Source organism: Myxocyprinus asiaticus, chromosome 49 (assembly GCF_019703515.2).
Source record: "Myxocyprinus asiaticus isolate MX2 ecotype Aquarium Trade chromosome 49, UBuf_Myxa_2, whole genome shotgun sequence".
NCBI classification, from domain to species: Eukaryota; Metazoa; Chordata; class Actinopteri; order Cypriniformes; family Catostomidae; genus Myxocyprinus; species Myxocyprinus asiaticus.
Window position 1 is genome coordinate 17,335,195 of NC_059392.1, and position 27,738 is coordinate 17,362,932.

At 40.4% G+C, this 27,738-nt stretch overlaps 1 protein-coding gene across 1 annotated transcript in view; it reads left to right on the top strand.

Annotated features, from left to right (window-relative positions):
- LOC127438276 (LIM and cysteine-rich domains protein 1-like) overlaps window positions 1-14,981 on the top strand; it is a 99,567-nt gene extending 84,586 nt beyond the window's left edge. Inside the window, exons 5-6 of the mRNA XM_051693758.1 lie at window positions 11,214-11,429; window positions 11,677-14,981. Coding sequence (XP_051549718.1) covers window positions 11,214-11,429; window positions 11,677-11,805 — 345 coding nt within the window. The 3' untranslated portion in view covers window positions 11,806-14,981. The remainder of the gene's footprint in view (window positions 1-11,213; window positions 11,430-11,676) is intronic.
- The last annotated feature ends 12,757 nt before the right edge of the window (window positions 14,982-27,738 follow it).

Genomic DNA, 27,738 nt, shown 5'->3' on the forward strand with positions numbered 1-27,738 from the left:
ACAACTGCTTGTCCTTTCATCTGTGGCACTTCTGCCCCTCTTACTCACAAGCTCGGGTCAAGTCTCGAGCCTCGAGCCCTCCTCCTGGGACAGCGAGCCAAACCCGTTTACACTATCCTTACTACAGGATTACATTAACTCATGAACTACTGAACCAATCTTTGATTTCATTGATACACTCTGCTAATTTGGAGAATTGTGAAATTTCGTCAGGTTTCAAAGAAATATAATGTTGGTTATAATCAGCATAACAGTTGAAACTTATTCCACGATTCCTGATAATATCTCCCAGTGGAAGCATATATAAGGAGAAAAGCAGAGGCCCTAAAACTGATACCTGTGGCACTCCATACTTAACTTTTGTTTGATTTGACAATTCCTCATTTACACAGACAAAGTGGTAGCGGTCTGCTAAATAGGACCTAAACCATGCTAATGCAAGTCCACAAATGCCAACATAATTCTCAAACCTATTCAAGAGAATGTCATGATCTATGGTGTTGTAGGGCTTTACTGGTTGTTCAGATCAGTGTTACTATCAGAAATAATTGATAATTATTTCTTTAGTTATTAATTAATATTTAAATTAATTAATTGAATTAACTCATTAAAACCTCATATGGGGCTCCAGTAAATCTAGTGCGCTACGTTTATGAGCGGGTTTGGTTATCAGCAATAATTAATAATTATCAAAGATAATTATTAATTATTAAAATCAATAGAACATTGATGAGAATAAATGTTAGCTTTTTCTAATCCTTTAAATCAACAATTATCAAAGATAATTGTTAATTGTTAACATCGATGAAACATTCATTAAAATTAACACTAGCTTATTGATCATTCAAATTCAACAATCATCAAAGATAATTATCAATTATCAAAAATCAACAGAATATTAATGAGGATTAATTTTGACGGGGCACCACCCTGGAATCAGGGACTAATAACCAGATAGTATAACAGTCTCAATATTGGATTGTTTTCTTAGGAAAATCGACACCTGAAGAATATTGATTTTTGAGAAAAAAACAATGAATGAAGACTTGAATCAGAGCACTGACATCCCGTCAGCATGACACAGGTGTATGCAAAACAAACCAAAACACTTCTCTTTGTAATATAACAAAGTTTATTTATGCAGTAATACCAATTAATAATTAATACAATGCAGTCAATAAACTTCCGACTTACAACTACAAACTAAACAGTGATATGATTAGATATGGAAGTCAAAATAATCCTATAACACATGAGGGTGTGTGTGTGTGTGTGAGAGAGCGAGTGTGTGTGTCTGTGTAAGGAGGGATGCGCACAAAATGGCGGACGTGACTCTCGTGGAGTGTATGTCACGCGAGACTTCCGGCCAGAGAATATGGCCACAAATGTGGGCGGAGAGAAACCAGTCAATGGCGTCTACCAGTTACCGCGTGTATCCGCTTGTACGATAGCTTAGGGACAAAGCTGAGCTTTATCACGAAGCTTTCTACTAGCCAAAAATGTGTCCGAGAATGTTTGTGAGGGATCTCGCGTGCATGCGTGCGTGTGCGTGTGTGTGTGCGTGTGTGTGCGTGCGTGTGTGTGCGTGTGTGTGTGTAGTTAGTACGAGAGAGAGAGAGAGAGAATAAAGTGACGGCCCCAAAGCCGGTTTCACGATCGTGGGAGAGGAAGCAGCTGTTAGTTTATCACTCAGAGACACGGTGGACGGCTCGTAAACCGTCCTGCGGCCTTTGATTCTTTAATGGATAAACTCAGTTTGCCGGTCTCATCCGCGATGGCGGACAGCGTTCTGTCCGCTGGGGGTCAGAGGTCTGACTCCGGTCCGCCCGGGGAGGAGCGGCTGCCATCCACCTGAGAGGGTGGAGGAGTGATCGAGGACCACGTGACGGCGCATCAGAGAACCAGTGAGTTTCTTATTCTCTCTCTCCTCTCTCTCTCTCTGTCGCTCCGTGTTGGCCTTTCCCTCGCCTATTTTGTTTTGTTGTTGTTTTCCCCTCCTGTCTCCTCCCAGGTCGAGGAAGGCGGTGATGACCCGGCGGCAGTCGGGGCGCAAGGCACGCCCCCCCGGAGAGGAAGGGGTGATGTACGTCATGCCGGGGGCTCCCCGGCCTGAGGCAACGCCAGGAGGAGTGTAGAGCCGAGGAGGGCGGGGCCGGGCTGGAATGACGCACGCCCGTTCCCCAGTCAGCCTGATGGGGCATGCGAGGGATAAGTTCAGTTCGAGGGAGAGAGAATTACAGGCTGTACTGTGTGTGTTTATGGTTGCGTGTTTTTTTTAAGTTGTTCATTAAATTATTATTTAAGTTCTCAAGCCGGTTCTCGCATCCTCCTTTCCCTCGAACCCCCTTACAAACACACTATAATATTCTATCTCTGCCCAGACGTAAACCTCTTACTTGAATCACATGAGGATGCAGAATGTGTGTTCATCCGTCCTTTAACTCAGACTCGGTTCCTCGAGGCTCGGGTGATGACGGGAGGCCGTTTCCTCACTCTGTTGGTGGGCGGTACGGCTGCTGATTCTCGGCAGGCTGGTGGAGAAATCAGCGACGTTAACTTGATTGAAGAGGGAAGAGAAATCTTTTCACTTCACTTCTGCAGGCAAACGGATGAAGATGCGGATTGCTCGGCGGTCTCCTTCGGATCCGTGTGTCCGGTGGAACACAGAGTAATCTCAACTCATCCAGTGAGATGGAGATTGTATGGCCACAGTTTCAAGTCGGATGTTACTTCCTTGTGCCACAAGGCTGCACCTGAGAGCAGCGATGAGCTGCGTCTACACACGGCGAGCAAAGTTGCTGGAAGCAAATCCCGGAAGCATTTCAGAGGTATATCTACTCCTGATGATGTCATGGTTGAGGTGCGTTCTGTCGTGTGCCTCATCCAATAGGATTTGAGAGTTCGATCCTTCAGTGAGCAAGGCTTCATGGGATTTGTAGTCTGTTTTGGACTCCCTTTGTTTGATTTTGGCATGATTTTTATCAGTATAATTTATGACTTGGTATGTGGGGGCCTGAGTTAGGTTTTATGACTGTGTTAGGCCTGCCTTTGTCTTCTATCTGAATACATGAGGCCCAACAGTGTCGAAGGCACACTAAGATCTAAAAGCACTAGAAGAGAAATGCAGCCGCGATCAGATGATAAGAGCCAGTCATTTGTAACTCTGATAAATGCAGTCTATGTACTGTGATGGGGCCTAAATCCTGACTGAAATTCTTCATAAATGCTATTTCTCTGTAGAAATGAACATAGTTGGAAGGACATTACCTTTTCTAGTATTTTAGACATAAACGGGAGATTTGAAATCGATCTGTAATTTGCCAATTATCCGAGATCAAGCTGTGGCTTCTTAATAAGCGTTTTGATAACTGCCATTTTAAAGTTTCTTGGGAAATGTCCTAAGGATAGTGAGGAGTTAATAATATTAAGAATAAGTTCTGAGAATACATAGAATACCTCTTTTAAGAGCTAAATTTGTATTGGATCTAACATACATGTTGTGGCTTTTGATGTTTCGATACGTTTTGTTAGCTCTTCATGACCTATGACAGGGACATAAGTTGCTCATGAGGAAAATTTTGAGACACCGAGGTACTGTGACAGATGATTGCATAATTCCAATTTTATTTCTGATGATTTCAATTTTATAAGTAAAGAAATTCATGAAGTCATTACTGATGTATTGCAATGGAATGTCTGGTTCAGTCGAGACTTTATTCCTAACCAATTTAGCCACATTACTGAATAAACACCTAGTATTGTTGTGGTTATTTTCTATGAGTTGGCACAGATATGCTGACCTGGCAGCTTTTAGTGCCTGTCTGTAGCTACAGACACTATCCTTCCATGCACCGCAAAATACCTCTAACTTTATATTCTTCCACTTGCACTCCATTTTCCAAGATGCTCTCTTGAGAGCATGAGTGTGATAATTTTACCATGGTGTGGGGCTTTTTTCTTCAACTTTCTTTAATCGAAGGGGGGCGACACTATCAAGAGTACTAGAGAAGACCGTATTTATATTTTCTGTTATTACATCAAGTTCTTCTAAACTTTTTGACTTACTGAGAATATGAGATAAATCTGGAAGATTATTAGTGAAGCTATCTTTAGTCATCGAAAGAATAGTTCTACCTGAATGATAGCATGGTGTAGATTGAGTAGCATGAGCTGATTGCTCCATGCAGGAGACGAGGTATTGATCTGAGATGTCATTGCTCTGTGGCAGAATTTCTATAGTATCAGCATCAACTCCATATGACAGAATTAAATCTAGCGTATGATTATGGTGATGAGTTGGTCCTGTCACATTTTGTCTGACTCCAAGAGAGTTGAGAACATCGATAAATGCTAATCCCAGTGTGTCATTTTCATTATCTATGTGAATGTTGAAGTCACCAACAATTAAAGCTCTATCCACAGTAACTACTAGATCTGATAGAAAATTTGCAAATTCACCAGGAAATCAGAATACGGCGATCTATATACTGTAGCAAGGGCAAAAGACAACTTTTTAGTTGTATCTGACAGTGTCACATTAAGTATTATTAGTTCAAAAGACTTACATTTATATGCTGTCCTCTGAGTAACACCAAAAACTTCACTGTATATTGCAGCAACACCTCCTTCTCGACCCTTCATAAACTCTCCTTCATATAATGTTTATAACAATAATCTGCAGGAGTTGATTCATTTAAACTAATATATTAATGCGGTTTAAGCCAGGTTTCAGTCAAACAGAGCGCATCCAAACTATAATCTGTAATAATTTCATTTACAATTAGTGCTTTGGTTGAAAGAGATCTAATGTTTAGTAGCCCTACCTTTATATGTTTTTCTTCAGTTATTTTGTTATTTTCAAGTTTTACCTTAATGAGATTTTTTTGAAATTATTTAATGAGGGGTTTGTGTTTGGTAGTTCAGGGAACAGACACAGTCTCTGTGTGATATCTAGGTGATACAGTATCTATGTGTTGTAGTTTATGTGACCTCTGTGACATCTCAAGGCAGCTAGCAGATGTTCGGATTAGCCAGTTTGTCTGCATCTTGACCTGGGCCCTAGTTAGTCAGACATTATCACTATTAAGACTATGAGCCAAATTACTAGAGCTAGGAGAGTGGCACCTTCCCTGGAGGGAAGGAGTCTGTCTCTATTTAGTAGGTCAGGTCTACCCCAAAAACTCTTCCAATTGTCTGTAAATCCTATGCTATTCTCTGGACACCACTCAGACATCCAGCCATTCAGTGACGCTTCTCTACTCTAAACCTCGTCACCACGATGAGCAGGGAAATGGTCCTCTCATTTCCTGGAAGTCAAAGAAGCAGCCTACAGTTGCTTTATCTACATGTGAAGCAGAATATATGGTGTTGGCTGTGACCATGCAAGAAAGTCTGTCTTGTACAATTGATGAATGGACTGTGTCACAGTTATTCACCGTTTTGTTCTATGGACTCTTATTTTAAATTGGTTTTGTCATACCTCCTTAGTTTCCCCTGGACTACACTTCCCATAATTCACTGCCCTCATCATTAACATCTGTTCCTTATCTTCCTCACCTGTCCTCCATTTCCTCATTAGCAGCTTTTGTATAAATATCCTCTAGCTTTGTCCATTCCTTTATCAGTTCTTGTATTGTTATGTTGTTAAAGTGTTATTTGGTTGGTTAGCATTATATTTCATTCCACTCCAGTTAGTTTCCTTGATTATTTTCTGATATTTGTTCCTCTCCAGCGTGCTTCCTTATTAAAGACTTGAAAGATACTCCTGCGTCTCCTCTCGTCCTCTCCACTAACCAAACGTTACAGACTGGAAAGTGAGTGTAAGTATGCACCTGTAAATATGAGGATAACTAAGGTGCAGTTGCTCTTTTCAAAAATCCTGTTTGTCGTCAAAGGTATAAACATGTAGACATATGACTTTATTCGATCAGCACTCGATGATGGTAAAATAACAATTTAATATTGTCCTACACCAGAAACGGTTGCAGATGTGATGATTAAACCATTGACAAAGTTAAAGAGGGAGAGTGTGTGTGTGTGTGTGTGTGTGTGTGTGTGTGTGTGTGTGTGTGTGTGTGTGTGTGTGTGTGTGTGTGAGATATATATATATATATCACGTGTGTTTGGCATGTGAATTTCATTGATACAATAAACAGATACATTCTTGTATTACAAAGATGCATTGAATAGTATGAGGGCAAGTGGGGGTGTTAAGAGTTTTAGTATGTAATGTGCTCTCATGCTACTGATGTTGTGAGTGTGTAACCCCTGTACGCGATGTTTTCTACTTTATGCAAGCATGTTAATTAAAAGCCTTTCTCTTCCGGGTAAAGGAGACCGATGGTGTGAGTGTTTCATTAGCTCCATCATCCAACATCAATTATGAACAATTTACCGGTTATTCTATGCTAAAATGGCTGCACCAACACACTGTCATGCATACTGTATATACTTGTGTTTAGTGCATTTGTTTAAAATCACTGCATAATGCACACTTATAATGACCATTAAAACAAATGTTTGACTGTATCTTATTGCCATGTACTGTACATCTACTTGTATTTGCTAAAAATCCTGCATGTTACTAATTAAATGTGATGAAATTTAAATGCTCCAATATTACAAGCAATAAAACACAGATCTCACCCAATAAAACCCTCCTTCAGTCTAACCCATTATCAGGGATGGGAGGGTTACTTTTGGATTACTAATACAGCACTGTTAGTTTTTTTTTGTTTTTTACTTTTTGACTATAAAAACTCTGCCAGTAAAGTAAGACAATTTATGTTAAAAATACATTTTCAAAAAACCTAAATATCTTATGCAGTGTTGTTTCTAAAACAAAATCAAATTGATCTTAAGGATTTTTAAATATTTTTACAGGACAAAAAAAAAAAAAAATATCAAGAATATGATTTTTGCTCTAATATCAAAGGTTTTACTAGAGAAAAAGAAATTGATCTAACGTGAATTTTCTTGATAAATGATCATGCCTGGTAACATAGGCATGTAAAATGGCTAGAAATAGCATTTTAGCTTGGCGTAAAGCTGACAATTTACAAGGTTTATTTCTATTTCTTTTGCTTCAAACTTCTCCGTCTGCTCATTTGAATGTAACAGTGTTTCACCGCTGTTCAAATGTACTTTGGATCGCATCATTTATATGTATAAATGTTTTCCATCTGAAAGGACTAAATATTAAATTAAATGACAATAAAATGCTAAGTAATCTCTTTAGTAATCAAAATGCTTTTTGAATGTAACTGTATTCTAATTACTAATGATTTAAATTGTAACTGTAGTGGAATACAGTTACTTATATTTTGTATTATAAATACGTAATCCCGTTACATGTATTTCGTTACTCCCCAACCCAGCGTGTTACTACCCACCTCTGCTGTATATTTACCTAAATGTCTTTATACAGGTTTAGCTTCGCTGGTAAAAAATACTGTATCAATACCCTTTACTATCCTACAAAGGCAAAACTCAGTAAATAACACTGAAGCTGATAAATGGCTTTGATTTGGATTTTGTAGTGGCTGCATTTTCACAGCAATTTTCTCTGAATTTTAGCATATGAGCCAAACTCAAGACCTGATTTCAGTCATAACTCAATTTTGCGTTTTGTCTTTGCAGGGCAGTTTAATTACTTATTAAATTCATTTAACCAATTAACCAGAAACATCAAAGAGAAATAATCATCATTTAATCATTCATTTCTTTAAGTAATTCCCATCTCTGTTTAAATTTTAGGTTCTTAATGTTTTGTTATTGATCTCCCCATTATTCGTTAATACGGTATATCATGGTAATTAACATGCACGATATTGTTATCATGGGAACTTCAAAATATCGTAAATAATTCTAGATAACCTTTTAGCCAAATTGTTTAGATTTTTCTGATCGCACAGTAGTTTTTTTTTTTTTCCCATCAACGAATCAGATGACACATGCACACTCTGATGTAAAGAAATGCAATGTGGACAAAAGCATGGCTGAAAGAAGAATGCAGGTGACCCTTTATTTGCCTTCTAATATGGTTAGGTCAGAAGTGTGGAAGTATTTTGGGTTCCATAAAAATGCAGAAGGATTGTTGGTTGAAGATGGCTTCCCTTTGTGTAAAACACGTGGCAGAAAAATGGCAACAAAACACTGGGAACACCTCTAACATATTCTCTCATCTACAGGACAGGTAACAAGACAACACTCTAAGAGACAACTTAGCTAAGTGACAACTAAGACGTCAAAGAAAGTGAACTGTTGTTGCCATTCACAGATAATGTGTACAGTAGCTTGCTTTCAGGTGGCTGAAGAGTAGTTTGCTAAAACTCCGCTAGCTTCACAGTAACATTTGCGTCTTGTAGTAACAACTAAAATACAGTTGTAATCAGCTAATACTAAGTCCTGTAATTAATCATGGCAATGTGGTACAATAATGATTTCAAGATTAAGTTCAAGTTGGAATGCCACGCAATCGTACATTGCCAAACAGTGTGAGTAAACTTGCGGTAATTAAATTTGTAGTTAGCGCCTAGGCTTTATTATTCTAGCCTTACTTTAACATTAGCCTCAACAAGATAAGTTGTAGGTCTGTGCTGAACTGTAATGATCAGTGGCCCCGTGGCATAGTCACCATTTCTATTAAGACATTAAAGTTATATTTGGCTATTTATCTGTGGTGTTGATAGTAGTTTTTAAATGTTATGGGTTCTTTTCAAAGTTTTTTGTTATCTGTTAATTTAAAGGCTAGTTTGGTATTGAAAAGAAATTAAACTTGTTATTAAGAGAACAACAATAATGTGTTTATTGTTCAACCCCTATTTGTAATGTAATCCAATACCGTGATAAAAGCTTCAGAAATTATCGTGATGTGAAAATTTTATACCGTCACATGCCTAGTCGATAATAATAACCAAGCAGTTTCCAGACACTGGTTCCAGAAACACCTTAAATTCGTCCTAATCAAATCCAGCATTCCAGCCAATCTCTATTCTTTCTATTAATTCAGCATCAGCGCAGCCACTACAGCTACCAAGAAAGGCCTTCACGAGCAACAAATAAAATCCTTTGGTAGTTCTTCAGCTGCGTTTCAAGTATACACTCACTGAGCACTTTAGGAACACCTATACGCCTACTTATTCATGCAATTATCTTATCAGTTAATCATGTAGCAGCAGTGAAGTGCATAAAATCATGCAGTTATAGGTCAGGAGCTGCAGTTAATGTTCACGTCAACCATCAGAATGAGGAAAAATCTGATCTCAGTGATTTCAACTGAGGCATGATTGTTGTGCCAGACAGGCTTGTTTGAGTATTTCTGTAATTGCTGATCTCCTGGGATTTTCACACACAACAGTCTCTAGAGTTTACTCTGAATGGTGGCAAAAAAAAAAAAAAAAAAAGTGAGCTGCAGTTCTGCTGACGGAAATGCCTTGTTTATGAGAGAGGTCAACGGAGAATAGCCAGACTGGTTCGAGCTGACCAAAAAAGCTATGATAATTGTAGTAAGCAGAATAGAATAGCATCTCAGAATGCACAACACATCAAACCTACTATATTTTGCTGGTGGTGCCACAGCTCTGTCCTACGCAGCCCCCACCGCCCCATATCATTATCAGGTGCTTATATTCACACTGGCTCGCTATCAGCCGGCTTCGCCACAGCTATGCTCTGCGCAAATATCGCAGGGGAGCCCCCTGCCCAGCTGGAAATAGCCCGTGGGAGACTCACAAGCGCGGCGCCTCAACGCTTCACTCCCATGGACTCCCCGTCAGCTAGCGCCGACAGAGCCCATAGAAGAGCCTTGCCCAGCGGCAAACAGCCCATGGGAGACTCACAATCGCAGCACTTCACTCCCACGGACTCAACTTCAGCTGGCGCCGCCACAGCTCTATCTCATTCAGCTGGCACTGCCACTGCTTTATCTCATTCTGCTCCCGCTGGAGCCATAAGAAGACCCTTCTGCCCATTGATACTGCCGCAGCAGTCCTTTTCTGCATTCCTACAGGAGCTATTTTCTATCCAGTCCAATCAGCCACCATCACGGCTGCAATGCATCCTCGCCAAATCTGTTTACCATTATTCCAAGGACTACAAAAGCAAGTGAACTCCTGAATTTTACATTAAAATTTTTATAGTAAGAATCATCATCACATACACGAGAGATGCATTAATGAACGAGAGAGAGATATCCAATATTAACTCCAAAACTGCTCCAGTGAGAAGTTATAAAGATTTTATAGAGATCACCCTCTTTAGCGTTTTGCAGTAATGCAGGTCACTAATAAGCATTTGAGTGTAGGCATCTCAACACCGTTATTTTATGATAAACTATATTTTTTTTCTGTTATGACTTATCATGACAAGCATATATGGTATATCCTTTGAGCGATTCAAACATATTTGACACAGATGAGTGACTCAAGTTTTGAGTGACAGACCACGCGTGCGCACATACTGTTTCTATGAAAGTGCGTGCAGACTGACTGCCGTTATCATGTAACATCAGATATGTTCAGATGTTTTTTGTTTATTTCATTCATTAAATCCTTTTGCAGTTTATTTCCCTCTCAAACTGTGCTGTGATTCAGCAATACAGAGAACAACCATAAATATTTTTGAAAATGGGCACCTCACAATTAATACACACTACTGATAAATATATTTTTTCATCATTAAATCATAAAGCAAAAGATGGCTCAAGGGCCACATGATGAGTGGAGCTGGTTTATGTGAATGCAGTTACTTCCTGATTTCCATAGGACCAGAACCCATATCTCAGATATTTATTGCGCAACACACCATCAGTAGCACCAGAGGGAAAGGTGAACACATTTGAATTGAAGCAGAAATGTCTGATGGGGGATGCCACTTATCAGTAATTCAGGAGAATTGGATCAATTTCAGGGTACATGAACCCTCAGAAGCTACATGTCGATTTCCTGTGTGATCATGTTGAAATTTCAAGCTGTGACAGGTTTGAAATAATGTACCACTTTATTAGAAATAAGTTTTGCAAGGCTTGGGGTAATAATCTTGGATGATGTCCCCCAGTGTCTAACGTGGTGATGGTCCTGGTACCTGCAAATATGATTTCTTGAATGTTCAACAGTAACCTTTTCAAATGAAATGATAAATAACATGTTATGATAAAAAAAAAAAAGAAAAGAAATCATGACTGTTTTTGTCTCTCTGTGTGTCTTTTCTTTCAGCACTGCAGTGGTTGTGGTCAGTTGGCAGCGATGGACAGTCCTGTAGTGTACGCTGACAGGTGCGGGTATGAGAGACTCTGGCACCCCACCTGCTTTGTGTGCAGTGAGTGTGGTGAAGCTCTAGTGGATCTCATCTACTTCTGGAAGGACGGAGCACTGCTGTGTGGACGTCATTACTGCCAGAGCATCAGACCTCGCTGCATGGGCTGTGATGAGGTGAATCTACACATCTCAGCCAGATAAACATATTCCTTTAGTTTAAAGCTTAAAAAGGACAAGAAAATCAGGGAAAACTCAGACTCTGAGTTGGAAATGGGTGTTCAAGCGAGACTCAGAATTTTGAGTTGGAGCTACTGTATCTGTTGTATAATTTGTGTTAAATGTTATATATTATTTAGCTTGAGATCAGTTAGAATGGAACCCTAATTGATTCTCTCTGTGTCTCTCTTTGTCTCTTGTGTAGCTGATCTTCTCAGAGTTGTTTCACCAAGACACTGATGGGAGCTTCTGGCATAGGGAACATTTCTGTTGTTGGCTGTGTGGACAGAACCTTAAAGTTCAGTGTGGATGTGACAATCGCCAATCTATATAATTCTCAAAACAAAATATTTTGTTATTTACTAATTGCAGCTCATGATTTTTTGGGTGTTTAATTTTGTTTTGGTATATCAGCAAGAAAATTCAACTTGGTCGCATAGAATCACATTACTACAGTATACCTAAACTTTTGCAAATTGATTTTTTCGTGCCTTTTTGTACAGTACGTATCATGGCAGTTTCCTGGTGAAATGAACACTACAACAACAATTACTTTTGTTTGACTTTTTATGAGTTCATAAACACTTTCTTTTTCCTCTTTACCTCACACAGTGCTATCTTGTGACATCTAAAAACTTTCTATAGCGCATGACTTGTAAGGTGATATATTTTAACCTTTGCATTACATAACCAACTACATTTACAAGCTTCCAATGTGATCAGATTGCACACTCAACTGATTGAGCACTGCACCTGCGATGCAAAGGAACAAGTTACGAGCCCTGAAGAGCATGCGAGTCGACACTTGAGCTGAAAGTTTCATAGAAGTGCCACAAAATGCTTCAGCAGTTACATTTTTCATCTCGCATTTGCTTTTGATGACACTATCATTTAGGTTTAGGTTTTAGGTTTAGAGAAGAGAGGTAGGTTTTATTGATTTAAAACTCGATAGAGCATTAACCTTAAAGTCAGCATGAAATTAAAATGGACCCTACTTAATGCACTTTACTGGTCTTATTGTGAACAATTCACCCATGCATTTTTGCTATTTTATAAAAATTGTTTGACTCCATAATCAAAATTTTATAACTTGCTCCTCTGGAGAAATGACTGACTCTTCTCTGCTGACGTATGCAAGACTGCGCTGTAGTTAAGCCAAGTTTTAGACAGTTTTAACCCTGCCCCTAAAAAAGAAAAAAATTGTAAACAAACTTTCCGTCAAATCAGCTAATGCAGAGATGGAGGTGTATTTTCAGCTGTTTCCCTCTGTAAATCCTGCTCCCTACCCCAAACTACCTTGTTTACCCACACGCTGGCTTGAATTTACATTTCGAAGGAGGAATAATGGTGAATTTGCGGTTGTGTTCAAGACATTTCATGCCTGAATACTTCCAGAGGTGATCACTGCTGAACAAAAGCCGGATGTGTTTGGAGTTTATTCATATTTTTTAATGCAGATATCTGGGGATGTACAGCACAAGTAAGTGGTCTTTTTTCCCTTTAAAGTGTACAGTGAATCAAAACATTGAAATATTGTGATCCTTTACACTCTTTTTTTCTCATTTATCTGTATTGGGCTCCAGCCTCGTCGTAGGCAAAGACAGTAACGTGCTGTGTGCGTTTGTGGGCTGGTGATGGATTAGTGTTGTCATTTAGATCAGTGGTTCTCAACCCTGTTCCTGGAGTCCCCCCAACACTACACATTTTGGATATCTCCCTAATCAAACACATCTGATTCAACTCATCAGCTCATTAGTGGAGACTCCAAGACCTGAATTTGGTGTGTCAGAAAAGAGAGATATACAAAATGTGCAGTGTTGTGGGTCCTCCACGAACAGGGTTGAGAACCACTGAGTTAGATCATTGTTTGGTTCTCAAGTCAGTGGGGTACAGTACGCATTCAGGTCTGCCTCCATTGCGATATACAATGCCCTCTTTTCATAATCCAATCAACAAGTGATGGATAATGGAAGTCCCCACCATAAATATTTTTCTTGTTTAATTAGCCGTTTCTCTCGGAAATACATCACAACATGGAAGGTTGCAATTTCCGTTTCATTTTAAAAACCTAATTTTTTGGGAAGAACATTTGACTTGCTTTTAGTGCCACACAGTAACATATCATCTTGAAACTGCCATTAAATGTGTAACATTTGTAAAAATGATGACAAAGTCGTAATTTTCAATGTAAATTTTCCTACACCCTTATACTTGCAGACAAACCTGCAGAGATGATGACACTATGATATTAAACTCTTTTAGTTAATCCTATTTAGAGACACTGTGCATGACATATTCTGCTTGACACCCCATTACCTAATTCACAGATGAGGTCTGTGTCATTCTGCATGTTATAAACCAAAACTAAATCAGTTTCTGTGATTTTAAAGTAAATGAAAGCTTAAAAAAACAGTACATTCTTCAAAATTTCTCCTTTTATTTCATGGAACGACATGAGGGTTGTTTTATCTAACTACATAGGGGTTAACAAATTATGATAGAATTTACATTTTAAGATGAATTATACTTTTTAGGCCTTATTTCCTGCTTGCAGTTAAAAAGATTAATTGCAGCTGATTTAACGCTGCTCTCATGCTGTACACACACGACTTAGTGTGTGAGTTTTGCGAGAAGCCGTTAGAAACACAAGCCAGATCCTGACAGCCATAAGAACATAGGTGAGAATTCACAGAGTCCAAACAAACATCTTTTCTTTTTTTTTTCCTGCTCCGCAACGAGGCTTTTCATTGCCATTGTGTTTGTAAATATTAGATCACTTCAAGATTTATGCTTTGGTTTGAATCCAGCTCAGCATGGATGAGAGTACATTTAAAATACCAAACACTCATTTACAGTTACTCTCTGCTTCCACCTATTGTCCAAACAACAGTAATTGTGTTTGAGTTAAAATCATCATCGATCTTTATAGTGAGGTTCTGTAATGTTGGTCTAGTGACTGTGTGTATTCCTTGGAACTGTGTTTAACCCAAACTATTTAAAATTCTGGAAGTAATATGATCTTGAGTTTTGATTCTTGAGCAGATGTTTTATTGCATGTGACAAAGAAAGGAAAAAAACTTTCAAATGTGCCTTTTATGTGAACATATTGTATGCCTTTAATGTAGTTATTGTTTATACATATTGTCATTTATTCATTTAGGAGCTGTGTTGTTACAGTAAAGGTTAATGTCTGAACTGGAAGAGACAGAAATTTAGATTTTTTTCCCCCTGCTATTTAATTTGGAAATGAATTGATTACTGGACATACCAACTGGAATGTCAACCTTTTAAATCTGTTTAACAAGAAGATCTTTGTAAGGTTATACAACACCCAAAGTACTTCAACAATACAAATAACTTTTTCTCATGGCTTTATCTTTTTTAACTTAGATCTAAATAGTTGGGCTTGTGTTTGTATTCATCAATTCACTTGTTCAGCCAGTGGAGAAAAAAGACTAGTTTAATGTATTGAGTTGTTTGTTTTAAAACAGCATTAAACTGTGAAATAGACTTTCATGACATTTTGACCTTTTGATTTTTGAAGATTTTTACCTAGTGTCTTTGAAATCTTGCTATGCTAAGCTGATAGTACTCTGTGTTATGTACTAAAGCATTTTCTTTGACCAATAAGTACATTTGATTAATATTTGTGTTTTACTCTGTCTTTTCTCTATTGCAAGTATATAATATTAAATAATAATAAATACAATAGTAATAATAATTCAGTATTATTTTACAACAACATAAAATTCAAGTTGACTGGGTTCCAAAAAATAAGTGTGTTAGTGAAAAATGGACAAAAGTAATCTGAATTAAGAGATCTGAATCCGAGAATACAGACAGACTACATGGAATATTTTTAACTTTAAAAATTCATGTTACACCACAGGACCATTTAAAATGAACTATTAAAGACAAAAATGTGAATCTTCTATTTTCGGCTGCTCCCATTAGTGGTCGCCACAGTGAACCATCCGTGATCTGCATATTTGACTTGGCAAATTTTTACGCCGGATGCCCTTCCTGATGCAACCCCCAGTGGCTGGGGGACTCTCACTCACACCCACGGGGCAATTTTAGAGTCTCCAATTCACTTAACCTGCATGTTTTTTGGAAACCCACACGAACACAGGGAGAGCATGCAAACTCCATAGAGAAAGGCCCAGTTGACTTGCAATTTATATGTTGCTTGGAAAATGTTTTACTTAATCATAATACAGTTATTTTTGAATGGCTGTTAACTGAGAAAGATGTTTTCTAGTGTCTGAATGGGAGAAAATCCCTGCAACCATGTTCAAACATCTATAGTGGTAAGCATTCCCAGAAGAATGGAAGCTGTTATAGGACCAACTCCCTTACACAGTTTTTCCATTAAACATTCAAAAAACACATGGGCCTGGCTGCCCACAAAATATATAATGTATCTCATATGTCTTATTTGTATAGCCAATTAATGAATTAACAGAAGTCGAACACAACTAGTCCCGGTATCCAATGAAGAATCTGAAATCCACAAACCCTGTCATGCTTTAACATATTTCTATTTGAGGAAACACTGAAGTGGTGAGAAATATTTCAGAAAGTTTACATAAGCCCCACAGGAATTCCTGCAATTTCATGCAAGGCCCTTTACAGTCATTACATCATCTGTAATTACTGCAAGCTTTAAAAGAGAAACATAATGAGGAAAGATTAAACTGGGTTATTTTAGGCCTGATGTATAACAGAAATGGAATACATGTTGGTTGTTATGGGCCTGATGTAGAACAGAAATGGAATATATGTTGGTTGTTTTTATAACTCAAATATTAAAGTAAGGTATGTCATTTTAGAGGTGGTTAAAAACTTTACAATTGTAACAATGCTGGCTGCTGGCAATGACGAAGATGATGACGAAGTGTAGAGAACCCAAGTGCAGTTTATTTACAAATGTGATAACCTATAACCCTAATACAAATGTGAAACATAAAACATAAACATGATCTTGACTATGACTTAAAACTTGACTTGACATAAATATAACCTGGCTTGACTTGGCTAGCACAAAACACATCCACATACATTCAATACTTGACAAAGACACAATGGAAAACATGAGGCTTAAATACATGGACATGGGGGAACATAAACCAATGAACAAACAGAACTCTAACAAGATAATTAAACAATAAACCAATGAAAACATGACACATGAACATGGAGGGAAAACATGAAATCACATGACAAGGGAACAGGAACTAACTATTTCAAAATAAAAGACATGAATCAACAAAATACATATGACATATCCCCTCAACTAAGGGGCGGCTCCCGACGCCCCAACACAAACAAAACACGTAAAACATGACATAAATTAAAAGTTCTGTAGGGAGCTGTGGGGGGGGGGTGTCTTGGGGTGTGGCATGGCGAGAAATGGCGAGGGGCATGGGACCAGGGCAAAGTCCGTGGGGGGTGGAGCCATGAGAGGCTTGAGGGGCGGAGCCATGGAAGGTGGACCCGTGAGAGGCTCGAGGGGCGGAGCCATGGAACTTGGTGCCCGGAGAGTAGCCGAAGACTCGAAGGGCCAGGGTGGAGCCGATGGCTGGGAGGACCAAGGCGGTGCGGGAGGCTCGGAGGAGCAAGGTGGAGCTGGGGGATCGGAAGACTAAGGTGGAGCCGGTGGGACTGAGGACCAAGGTGGAGCTGTAGGGAAGGAGGTCCCCAGTGGAGCTGACAGATCGGAGGGACAAGGCACAGCCAGAGGATTGGAGAGCCAAAGCGGAGCCAGGTTACCGACAGACCAAGGAGGAGCCGGAGGGACGAGGAACCCCGGCAAAGCCGACAGGCTGGAGGACCGCAGTGGTGCCGAGGGAACGCCGAGCTGAGGCAATGTCGAGGGACTGACAGGCAAAGGTGAAGTCCAGGGCTCAGAGGGTCCTGGCGGGGTCAGAGGACCGAAAGTTCCCCTTGCCTGCTCAGGAGAACTAAGGGTGGGTATAAGGGTGGGTATCATCTCCAGGTCCAACTGCTCAGATGTGACTGTGATGTGGCATGGAGCAGACTGAGGCGTTGCTGTGACGTGGCATGGAGCAAGCTGAGGCGTTGCTGTGACGTGGCATGGAGCAGGCTGAGGCGTTGCTGTGACGTGGCATGGAGCAGGCTGAGGCGTTGCTGTGACGTGGCATGGAGCAGGCTGAGGCGTTGCTGTGACGTGGCATGGAGCAGGCTGAGGCATTGCTGTGACATGGCATGGAGCAAAAGATGGTGCGAGCTCAGCGACCATGACTAGGAACTCTGGTTTGGCGGCCATGACGTGGAACTCTGGCTCGGCGGCGGCCATGTCATGGAACTCTGGCTCGGCGGCAGCCATGTCGTGGAACTCTGGCTCTGGGGTGGCCATGTCGTGGAACTCTGGCTCGGCGGTGGCCATGTCGTGGACCTCTGGCTCAGCATCCGCCTCCCTCAAAGTGAACGTGGAACCAATGATCTGTAGGGTGAGATCGATATATTGAGCCAGGCTGAGGGAACTCTGACCACCAGGCATCAAGGAGGAGATCGGCTCACTTAACTCCACCCTAAAAATGTCCTTGAGGGCAACCACATTAAAATCCACCTGGCTAGCCAGAGCGCAAAAGTCCTCTACGTAATCCTCCAGGGGATGATTCCCCTGATGTAGGCGTATGAGCCGAACTGCTGGGTTCATTATTCTGTCAAGTATTCTGTAACGCTGCTGGCAATGATGAAGACGATGACAAAGTGTAGAGAACCCAAGTGTAGTTTATTTACAAACGTGATAACCTATAACCCTAACTACAAACGTGAAACATAAAACATAAACATGAACTTGACAATGACTTAAAACTTGACTTGACATAAATATAACCTGGCTTGACTTGGCTAGCACAAAGCACATCCACATACATTCAATACTTGTATTTAAGCCTCATGTTTTCCATTGTGTCTTTGTCATGGACATGGGGGAACATAAACCAGTGAACAAACGGAACTCTAACAAGATAATTAAACAATAAACCAATGAAAACATGACATGAACATGGAGGGAAAACATGAAATTACATGACAAGGGAACAGGAACTAAACATTTCAAAATAAAAGACATGAATCAACAAAATACACATGACAACAATATAGAGATGGAGAAAAAGAATAGTCTACTAAGGTATTGCAAATTTAAGTGTCACTGACTTTCCCATATTACATGAAAAACTAAAGTGACACACATTGTATTGGACATTTAAGGTATTGGTATCATGATTCTGTGAGATCCTCAAACAATGGCTGCATCCTATTTGTCCTCATGAGTCTGTGTGAATGAAAACATGTTTCTCGTGCTGACTAGGTTTATCCCCTTTTGTCTGGGATGGTGCTTTATGGCTCAGTCCCATTATCTGATTGGTGACAATTGTTTATGATTAAATTATGAATTTTAAATATTTAACTATCGCTTGCAAGCAGGCAGGGAAATATGATAAACAGGCAGGAGTCAAAAACAGAGGAAGAACAGGAATGGTAATAACACTCAGAATTGCAGTCTAGGCAGAACAAGACTTCGCACTGAATGCAGGTAAACAGAGAACTTCAATAGTCTGGGATAATATGAAACAGGTGAGTGAGTAATCAGTCGGAGGACTATGGGAAATGTAGTTCATGAATGGAAAACTAGAATTCTGGAGATGGAGACCTCTGGCGGCATTCTGGAGAGATAGCAGATGCTGCAGGTGTAACAGAGGGATGAATCTACAGGCCTTAATAAAATGATCCACCATGGTTGGTAGTGAAACCCTGGGTACTGGGTAAATCCATGACAAACTTAATTGTGATATGAGACCAAGGACGACGAGGGGCAGGCAGGGGTTGAAAGAGACCAGATGGAAGCTGTTGAACAAATTTAGAGGTGGCACAAACATTGCAATTTTTTACATAGTCAGCGACCTCTGTCACTAGGTTCTCCCACCAAAACCGGTTTTGCACTAACCTGCAAGTAGCTTGTGCGCCTGGATGCCTGGAGCAGGCCGAGTCATGAACCCACTGAAGAACTCTGTTGCACAAGGATCTGGGAGCAAAGACTTTATCAGGAGGGCAGTCAGTGGGACTGGGTTCTTGATTCTGAGTTTGGGTGATTTCAGCCATAATGTCCCATTGTACGGGAGCGATGAGGATTGGTGGGATTATCAGGGTCACGGGGTTGTTGCAGTTAGTAGACCCATAAATGCAGGACAGGGCATCCGCCTTGGTGTTCTTGGAGCTGGGTCGAAAGGTAATGGTGAAATCAAATCTGGAGAAAAAGAGACCATCGAACTTTACGGGGATTTAGTCGTTTAGCAGACTGAATGTATTCCAGGTTGCGATGATCCGTGATAACCAGGAAAGGATGACAAGCTTCCTCTAACCAATGCCTCCACTCCTCGAAAGCCACTTTCATGGCCAAAGGTTCACGGTTGCCGACATCATAATTTCTCTCAGCAGCTGACAACTTGTGTGAGTAGAAGGCACAGGGATGGAGTTTGTCGGGAGATCCTTGTTGTTGAGAGAGCACTGCACCTATTCCTGAATCAGAGGCATCCACTTCCAGTATGAAGGGTCAAGTGGGATCTGGATGATGGAGAATGTGTGCAGTTGTAAAGTGTCGTTTAAGATCATCAAAGGCTTGACGAGCAGAAGGTGTCCAGATCAGTTTCAGAGCTTTTCCAAGGAGCAAAGAGGTGAGTGGAACAGCAATCGAGCTGAAACTTTGGATGAAACATTGGTAGAAATTTGAAAAACCAAGGAAGCGCTGTAGTTCTTCGATAGACACAGGTAGTGGCCACTTCAGCACGGCTTGCACCTTAGAGTCCATGGTGACTCCCTCTGGGGAGATGACATACCCCAGGAAAGAGATGGTTGATTTGTGAAACTCACATTTATCCATCTTGGCATACAGTTGGTGTTGAACAAGGCGGTTGAGCACCACTCTGACGTGTTGAACATGTTCATCAAGGCAAGAAGAGTATATCAGAATATCATCAATGTAGACAATGAGTCCAAAAGGCATCACCTGGTATTCGTAGTGGCCAGTGTGTAGAAAAAGCAGTCTTACATTCATCCCCCTCCCGAATTCGGATTAAGTTGTAGGCGTTACGAAGATCCAGTTTGGTGAAGATCTTGAACATCGTAACTGCTCTAATGCTGCTGGTACCAGAGGGAGAGGATAGCGGTCCTTTTTTTGTTGTTGAGCGCGTTGCCACGGAGACATAGCGTGTGTGGAGGCTTCACGCCATCCACTGCGGCAACTACGCTCAACTCACCACGTGCCCCACCGACAACAAACCAAATTATAGTGACCACGAGGAGGTTACCCCATGTGACTCTACCCTCCCTAGCAACCGGGCCAATTTGGTTGCTTAGGAGACCTGGCTGGAGTCACTTAGCATGCCCTGGGATTCAAACTAGTGAACTAGCAAACTCCAGGGGTGGTAGCCAGCGTATTTTACCACTGAGCTACCCAGGCCCCCTAGGATAGCGATACTTGATGGTAACTGTGTTCAGGCCTTGGTAGTCAATGCATAGACGAAGACCCCCGTCCTTCTTTCCTACGAAGAAACCAGCAGAAGCAGGAGAAGTGGATGGTTGAATTAACCCTCTTTCTAGGGACTCCGATATGTACTCCTCCATAACTTTAATTTCAGGTTCTGATAAGGGGTATATTCATCCGCGTGGATGAATATATAGAAGGTCAATGGCACAGTCACAGGAACGGTGAGGAGGAAGTTGCGTAGCCTTTGATTTGCTGAATGCCTCCTGGAGATCTGAATAATAATGTGGCAGAATCGACATCTCCTTCTCAGCGAGGATAGTCGTGGTGCTTACAGGAGGAAAAGAGATGGGTTCAGGAAGGTTGAGGCAAGACTGGAAACAGGAAGCACTCCAACGAGTGATTTGTCCAGCTCTCCATGAGATCTCAGGGTTGTGAAGTCTCAGCCATGGCAGGCCAAGAACAGTTGGGTTCTTAGGAGAATGAGTGACTCGAAATTGAATCTCCTCATAATGAAGAAGTCCTACTTGAAGACTTGATGGGTCGGGTGATTTGTTGAATCTTGCCAGACCCAAGAGGTCATCCATCTTGTGCTGATACATGCAAAGGACGGACACAGGGAACAAAAGACAGGTTTAGATTTGTGGCGAGACCCAGGTCAATAAAGTTACCTGCAGCCCCTGAATCTAAAATGGCAGATACATGATGTTCATTATCTAGAATATGTAAAATAACTGAAACTTCAAACTGTTCGATTAGAATTAGGTTTGAAAGTTCCAAACTCACTGCTGCGTCCCCCTTCCTAGGGCAGGCAGCCAGTAAATGTCCTGACTGTCTGCAGTAGATACACAATCTCTCCCATAGACAACATCTTCGGTTGAGAGAAAAGAAAGACCCACTTGCATGGGCTCGTGATAACTGGTTGCAGCAATGTCAGAGTTAAGTGTCTGTAGAGAATTGTCTGGACGATGGGCTTTAACCAGGTTATCCAGACGAATGGCTAATTTGATGAATTCATCAAGAGATCTCCCCTCATCATGACATGTTAGTTCAGCTTGAAGATCAGGATTTAACCCCTGTCGGAACAGTAGTTTCAAAGTGTCCTCCACCCACACTGTTTGTGCTGCTAGCGTGTGAAAGGATAAGGAGAATTCAGCAGCAGACATCTTCCCTTGTTTTAAACATAATAGAAGATCTCCCGGGTCCTTACCACCCTAAGAGTGTTCAAAAACTTCCCGTAAACGAGCTATGAAATGAGACAAAGAGCGTTTTATAATGTTCTCACAACTCCATACCGCAGTAGTCCAGTCTAGTGCTTTTCCTGACAACAGAGGACTAACTCACAGCTGTATAGAACCAAATATAATCAGGATATTTGCAGGTTCAGTTTCACATTATCACTTTTTTAGAGTCCTTCAGACCCTGAATAGATGAGACACGCCCGTTTGACATTTCAAGAATAGTGAATAAAAGCAAACTTTTCAGCGCATTTTCTTTGAACATTCAGTTTTCATAATCACTTGCTTTTGCAGCATAAAGGGGCGGTCACACTAAACTGAACTTGTATGACGATAGGACCCATTACCATTAGATGAGCGAAACATCAAACGCTGACCTATTGGCTCAATTCAAAGGGCACATATATCAAAGCTGAAAGTTTTATTATTACAAGAAAGTGAGTAGACAATATATTTAAACTTTTTCAATATAATATTATTTGTTATTTATGATGTATTATTTACTTACACCAGAAGCCCTCCCATGTGACATATCCTGGTTTGTTGTGTTGTCTGAAAAAAATGTGTGTGCTCAAAGCCCAATGTGACCATCCCTTAACTATGAGTTTAGAGATAAATTAGGTGTATGACTGGCTGAAGAGATGAGTCTTTAGTCTAGACTTAAACTGAGATAGTGTGGCTGAGTCCCGAACAATGCTAGGAAGATTATTCCATAGTTTAGAGCCAAATAGGAAAAGGATTTCCCTCCTTTTTTGGATTTTAATATTCCAGGTATTAAAACAGGCCGGAATTTTATGATCTTAGTGAACGTGATGGATTATAGCGTGATAGTTTTCTTTTTTGTTATTAACAATTTTTATTAATTCCAGTGATAGATTAAATAAACATAACAGGGAATACGGAATCAAATTAAATGAACTTAAACCCTTCCCTCCGAATATTAACCCCCCATCCCCGCCCCACATGACACTAACACACACCTCAGTGGTCTGATAGTAAATGAATAATGACACATAAATAAACAATAAATCAACAGAAAGTATTAAGAAAAAAAAAACAAAAAAAAAAAAACAATAAGAATAAGAATGCATACACACATTTAACATCTCCCTCCACTGTCTCCCCCCAAGAGCCCTCCAAAAATTCCAAATATCTACCCCAATTTCTATTAAATAAACCCATGCTGCCCAGCCTTATATAAATCATCCCCTCAAGAGCAGCCACCCAGCCCAACTCCGTGCACCACTCCCGAAATGAGGGTGATCCAGCTGACTTACATCCCCTAAGGATGACCTATCTTCCGATCATTAAAAAAGCAGCCAGGACCCAACTCTTCATGAACTCATGAATACATCAATAACAGTCCCATCGCCTAGAACACAGAGCCTGGGGATAAATGAAACCCGAGCATCCAACACATCACACATAAAATTCTGAATCCTCAACCAAAATTCTTGAATCTTAACACACCACTAAAAAACATGGGTAGTGTCCCCATCTTCTGATTGGCATCGCTAGCAGGTAGGTGTGTCTTTGAGACCAAGTCTATACAATCTAGAGGGGTCTGATAGAATCGATGCAAAAACTTAAATTGCATCAGACGCACCCTTGCATCTCTAGATGTAGACTTGATGTTTTTTAGAATCCTAGCCCACACTCCCTCCTCCAATACCAAGTTGAAATCTTTCTCCCATAATCTCTTGAAAGAAGTTGAAGCTCTGTCCCCCAGACTCTGAATTAACAGGGAATAATACACTGATGCCTCATGACCTTTTCCAAATCAGTAATCACCACTTCCAGAGTATCTGCCACTTTAGGGGGGGTGTATACTACTCCCAAAAATAGTACAGAGCAGATGGCGCAGCTGTAAATACCTAAAGAACTGAGATCTGGGAATGTTGAACCAAATTTTCAAAAGATCTCAACACTCCACTCTCATATAGGTCACCGAGTGTAGTAACCCCCCTCTTAATCCACTCTGACCAACAGAAAGGGGATTTATTAATATGTAATTTTGGGTTCATCCATATGCTCGAGGCAACATTTAAATAAACGTCCGAATTAAACACTCTGGACACTTGTGTCCATACCGCATGCAAGTGCGAGATAACAAGGTGTGACTTAACTTCTCCGGTTAGTTTAATAGAAAGGCTTTGCAATGGCAAAATTGGGGCGAGAACTTCCTGTTCAATTCAAAACCAGGGAGGGGCTCTCTCAGGTGGAAGCGACCAATGAGCCAAATGTCTGAGACCGAATGCATAATAATAAAACAAAATCTTGGGTAGGCCTAACCCACCTTTGTCAATCGGCCTATGTAATTTGTTGAAATGTAACCTGGAATGTTTACCATTCCAAATGATGGACTTCGCTACGCTGTCAAATTGCTTGAAATAAGAGAGGGGGACATCTACAGGGAGAGACTGTAGCAGGTAGTTGAATTTTGGAATACAATTCATTTTAATAACATTAAACTTTCCAATCATAGATAAATGTAATGAAGCCCACCTGTCCACATCGCTCAAACCTTTTTATTAAAGGGTCAATATTAACTCTAACTAAATCACACAAATTTGCTGGGAATAAAATAACCAAATACTTAATGCCCTGTTTGGGCCACTGAAAGGCGCCCAGCTGAAAAGCCGTTACCGGGTAGTACGCTGTCAGAGCCAAAGCTTCGGATTTAGACCATTTAACTCTGTATCCCAAGAACTCAGAACAGGAATTGATAATTCTGTGGAGGCAAGGTATAGTTCTAGTAGGGTCGGAGACAAATAAAAGCAAAAGCAAAAAGCTGCGTAAAGCAAAAGCTTATTCGCCATACCTCCCGCCACCACCCCTGGAAAATCATCCTGCTTTCTTATCGTGGTTGCTAATGGTTCCAGGGTAAGACAGAACAATAATGGGGAAAAAGGGCAACCCTGCCGGGTGCCCTTATCCAGAGTAAAATAATCTGAAATTAATCCATTTGTTTGTACTGCCGCTACCGGGTGTCTATAAAGTAACTTAATCCATCCAATAAAAGTATTCCTGAACCCATATATTTCCAAAATCTTAAAAAGATAATCACATTCTACCATATCAAATTCCTTTTCGCGTCATGTGATATGGTAGTGACCATGATATTGATGAAACGACTAATGTTATCAGAAGAGCTGCAGCCCTGAATAAACCCCACCTGATCTATACACTCGCTTGGATCTTTGTCTTTTTTAAGAATCAGACTGATCCGGGCTTGTGTCATGGTTGGCAGAAGCTTTCCATTCTTTAATGATTCTGTATAAACTTCTAATAAAAGTGCAGCCAGTTCTGTAGCATAAGATCTAAATTCAGCAGCAAAGCCATCTGGCCCCGGAGCCTTGCCTGTAGGCAAGGCCTTAATTACCTTGCCCAGCTCCTCCAAGGTTATCTCAGAAACAGGAGAATTTTTTTGCTCAGTCGTCAGTTTAGGAAGTTCTAATGGTTCCCCAAACTTTCTAATATCCTCATCAGTAGACGAAGATGTGGAACTATAGAGATCAAGATAGAATTCTTTAAAAGCAATATTAATATCAATGGCCGAGGTAAAAATTTCACCACCAGCAGATTTCACTGAGGGAATGGTAGAAAAAGACTCTCTCTGCTTTATATATCTAGTCAAAAGCTTCCCTGCTTTGTCCCCCGTCTCAAAGTATGTCTGTCTTACCATGAATAACCAAAACTCCACCTTCTGCGACAAAATAGTATTATATCTATATTTCAATCAGGTCAATTCCCTGAGGCCATCAGATGACATTCAGTGCTTCAGCTCTGCCTTGGCACTTTTAAAATTCCCTTCCTACTCCACGAGTTCTTGTGCTTTGGATTTTTTGATGAATGAGGCATACTGTATTATCCAACCCCTAAGAACCACCTTAAGTACCTCCCAAGCCATGCCCATACAGGATACTGAGGATCAGTCGGTCTCCATATAAACATTGATTTCAGCCTTTAACATTTGCTGGAAATCATGATTTTGCAAAAGGGATACATTACAGCGCCAACTATATGATTTATTTTAACACCTCTAAACTCACCAGGGTGTGATCTGAAACTATGATGTTTCCAATTGAGCAATCAACAACAGATGAAATGAGGGACTTAGATACCAAAAAATATATATATTCTGGAATAAATCTTATGGACTGATGAAAAAAATGTTTAGTCCCTACCAGATGGGTTCAAAAGTCTCCAAATATCTGTAAGACCAAGATCTTTACACATCCTGTGAAGCATCATTGTTGCTCTAGGGGGCTTACACACTTTTGCTTCACTATGATCAAGGATTGAGTCCATCAATAGATTAAAGTCTCCTCCAAATATTATATCGTGAGGGATGCCAGCAGCTTGCAACATCCCCTCATGATCTATAAAAAAGCCCTTATCATCAGCGTTAGGTGCGTAAATATTAGCAAAATCAACCTTTGCCCCTGAATTTCTGCTAAAACAATAATGACTCTTCCTAATTTAGCTTGAATCTTTTTGAGGCATTTGAATTGTAGATGTTTACTTATCAATGTAATAACTCCCCTGCTCTTGTACTTGCCCTTACTTACTTGAGCCAGGACTAAAGAAAACATGTCCACCCCATATCTTCCCAAATTTTCCAGCTTCCTTCGGGGAAAGATGCATTCTTTTGCATTCAAAGAAGCATGCTTGAAGGAACACTATACCATATTTCTTACGTTTAAGAAAATAAATAACCTTGCTTTTTTCTATGGGGTGCCCCAACCCATTCACATTCCACATGGAGAAGGACAATCCACTCATATTAACATTTGACATTCTGACATATTAAAAAAATAGATTGTGTGTCAAAAACAAGATTATAAAGACCACATTTCAACATTAGTGCAACAATCAAACCCCGAACTTCCCCCTGAACCAAACAAACATAAAAAAGAAAAACGTGCACATTAACCTCACATACAACAGTGCCAACTGGCGTCTATCCCTCTAAATTCAAACAGTCCATGTACGCCTATGAGAGCCCCCGTGACAACTTTGCCATAGGATTGCTCAAGTCCGGTGCTTCTATACCAATTTTGTGAGACAGAATTACATAACAGAAGAAAATCTATAAAACAAACTCCAGCCAATAGGCAGAATAAACACAAAGAACGTGTTGATCCATCCACATACTGTCCCGAAGGTGTGTTCCTCCCCAAAACAAGCTCCAGCCTCTAGCGGAACCAACACACACACAAAATAAAATAAAAAATAAATAATAATAATAATAATAATGAAAATAAAAACCATTCTGTTTCCTTGGGCAGTCAAACGAATGTTCAGTGAGCCGGCTGTTTCATAAGTGCAGCAGATGACCTTATCCTTCCAATGTCCTGCAAAAACAAATATTCCACAAAACAAACTCCATCCAATAGGAGGCATAAGCACAAAGAATGAGCAGATTCATTTCACAACTGTCCCGAAGGAGTGTTATTCCACAAAACAAACTCCAGCCGCTAGGCAGAACCAGCACAAAAAGAAACAAAGGCGGCAC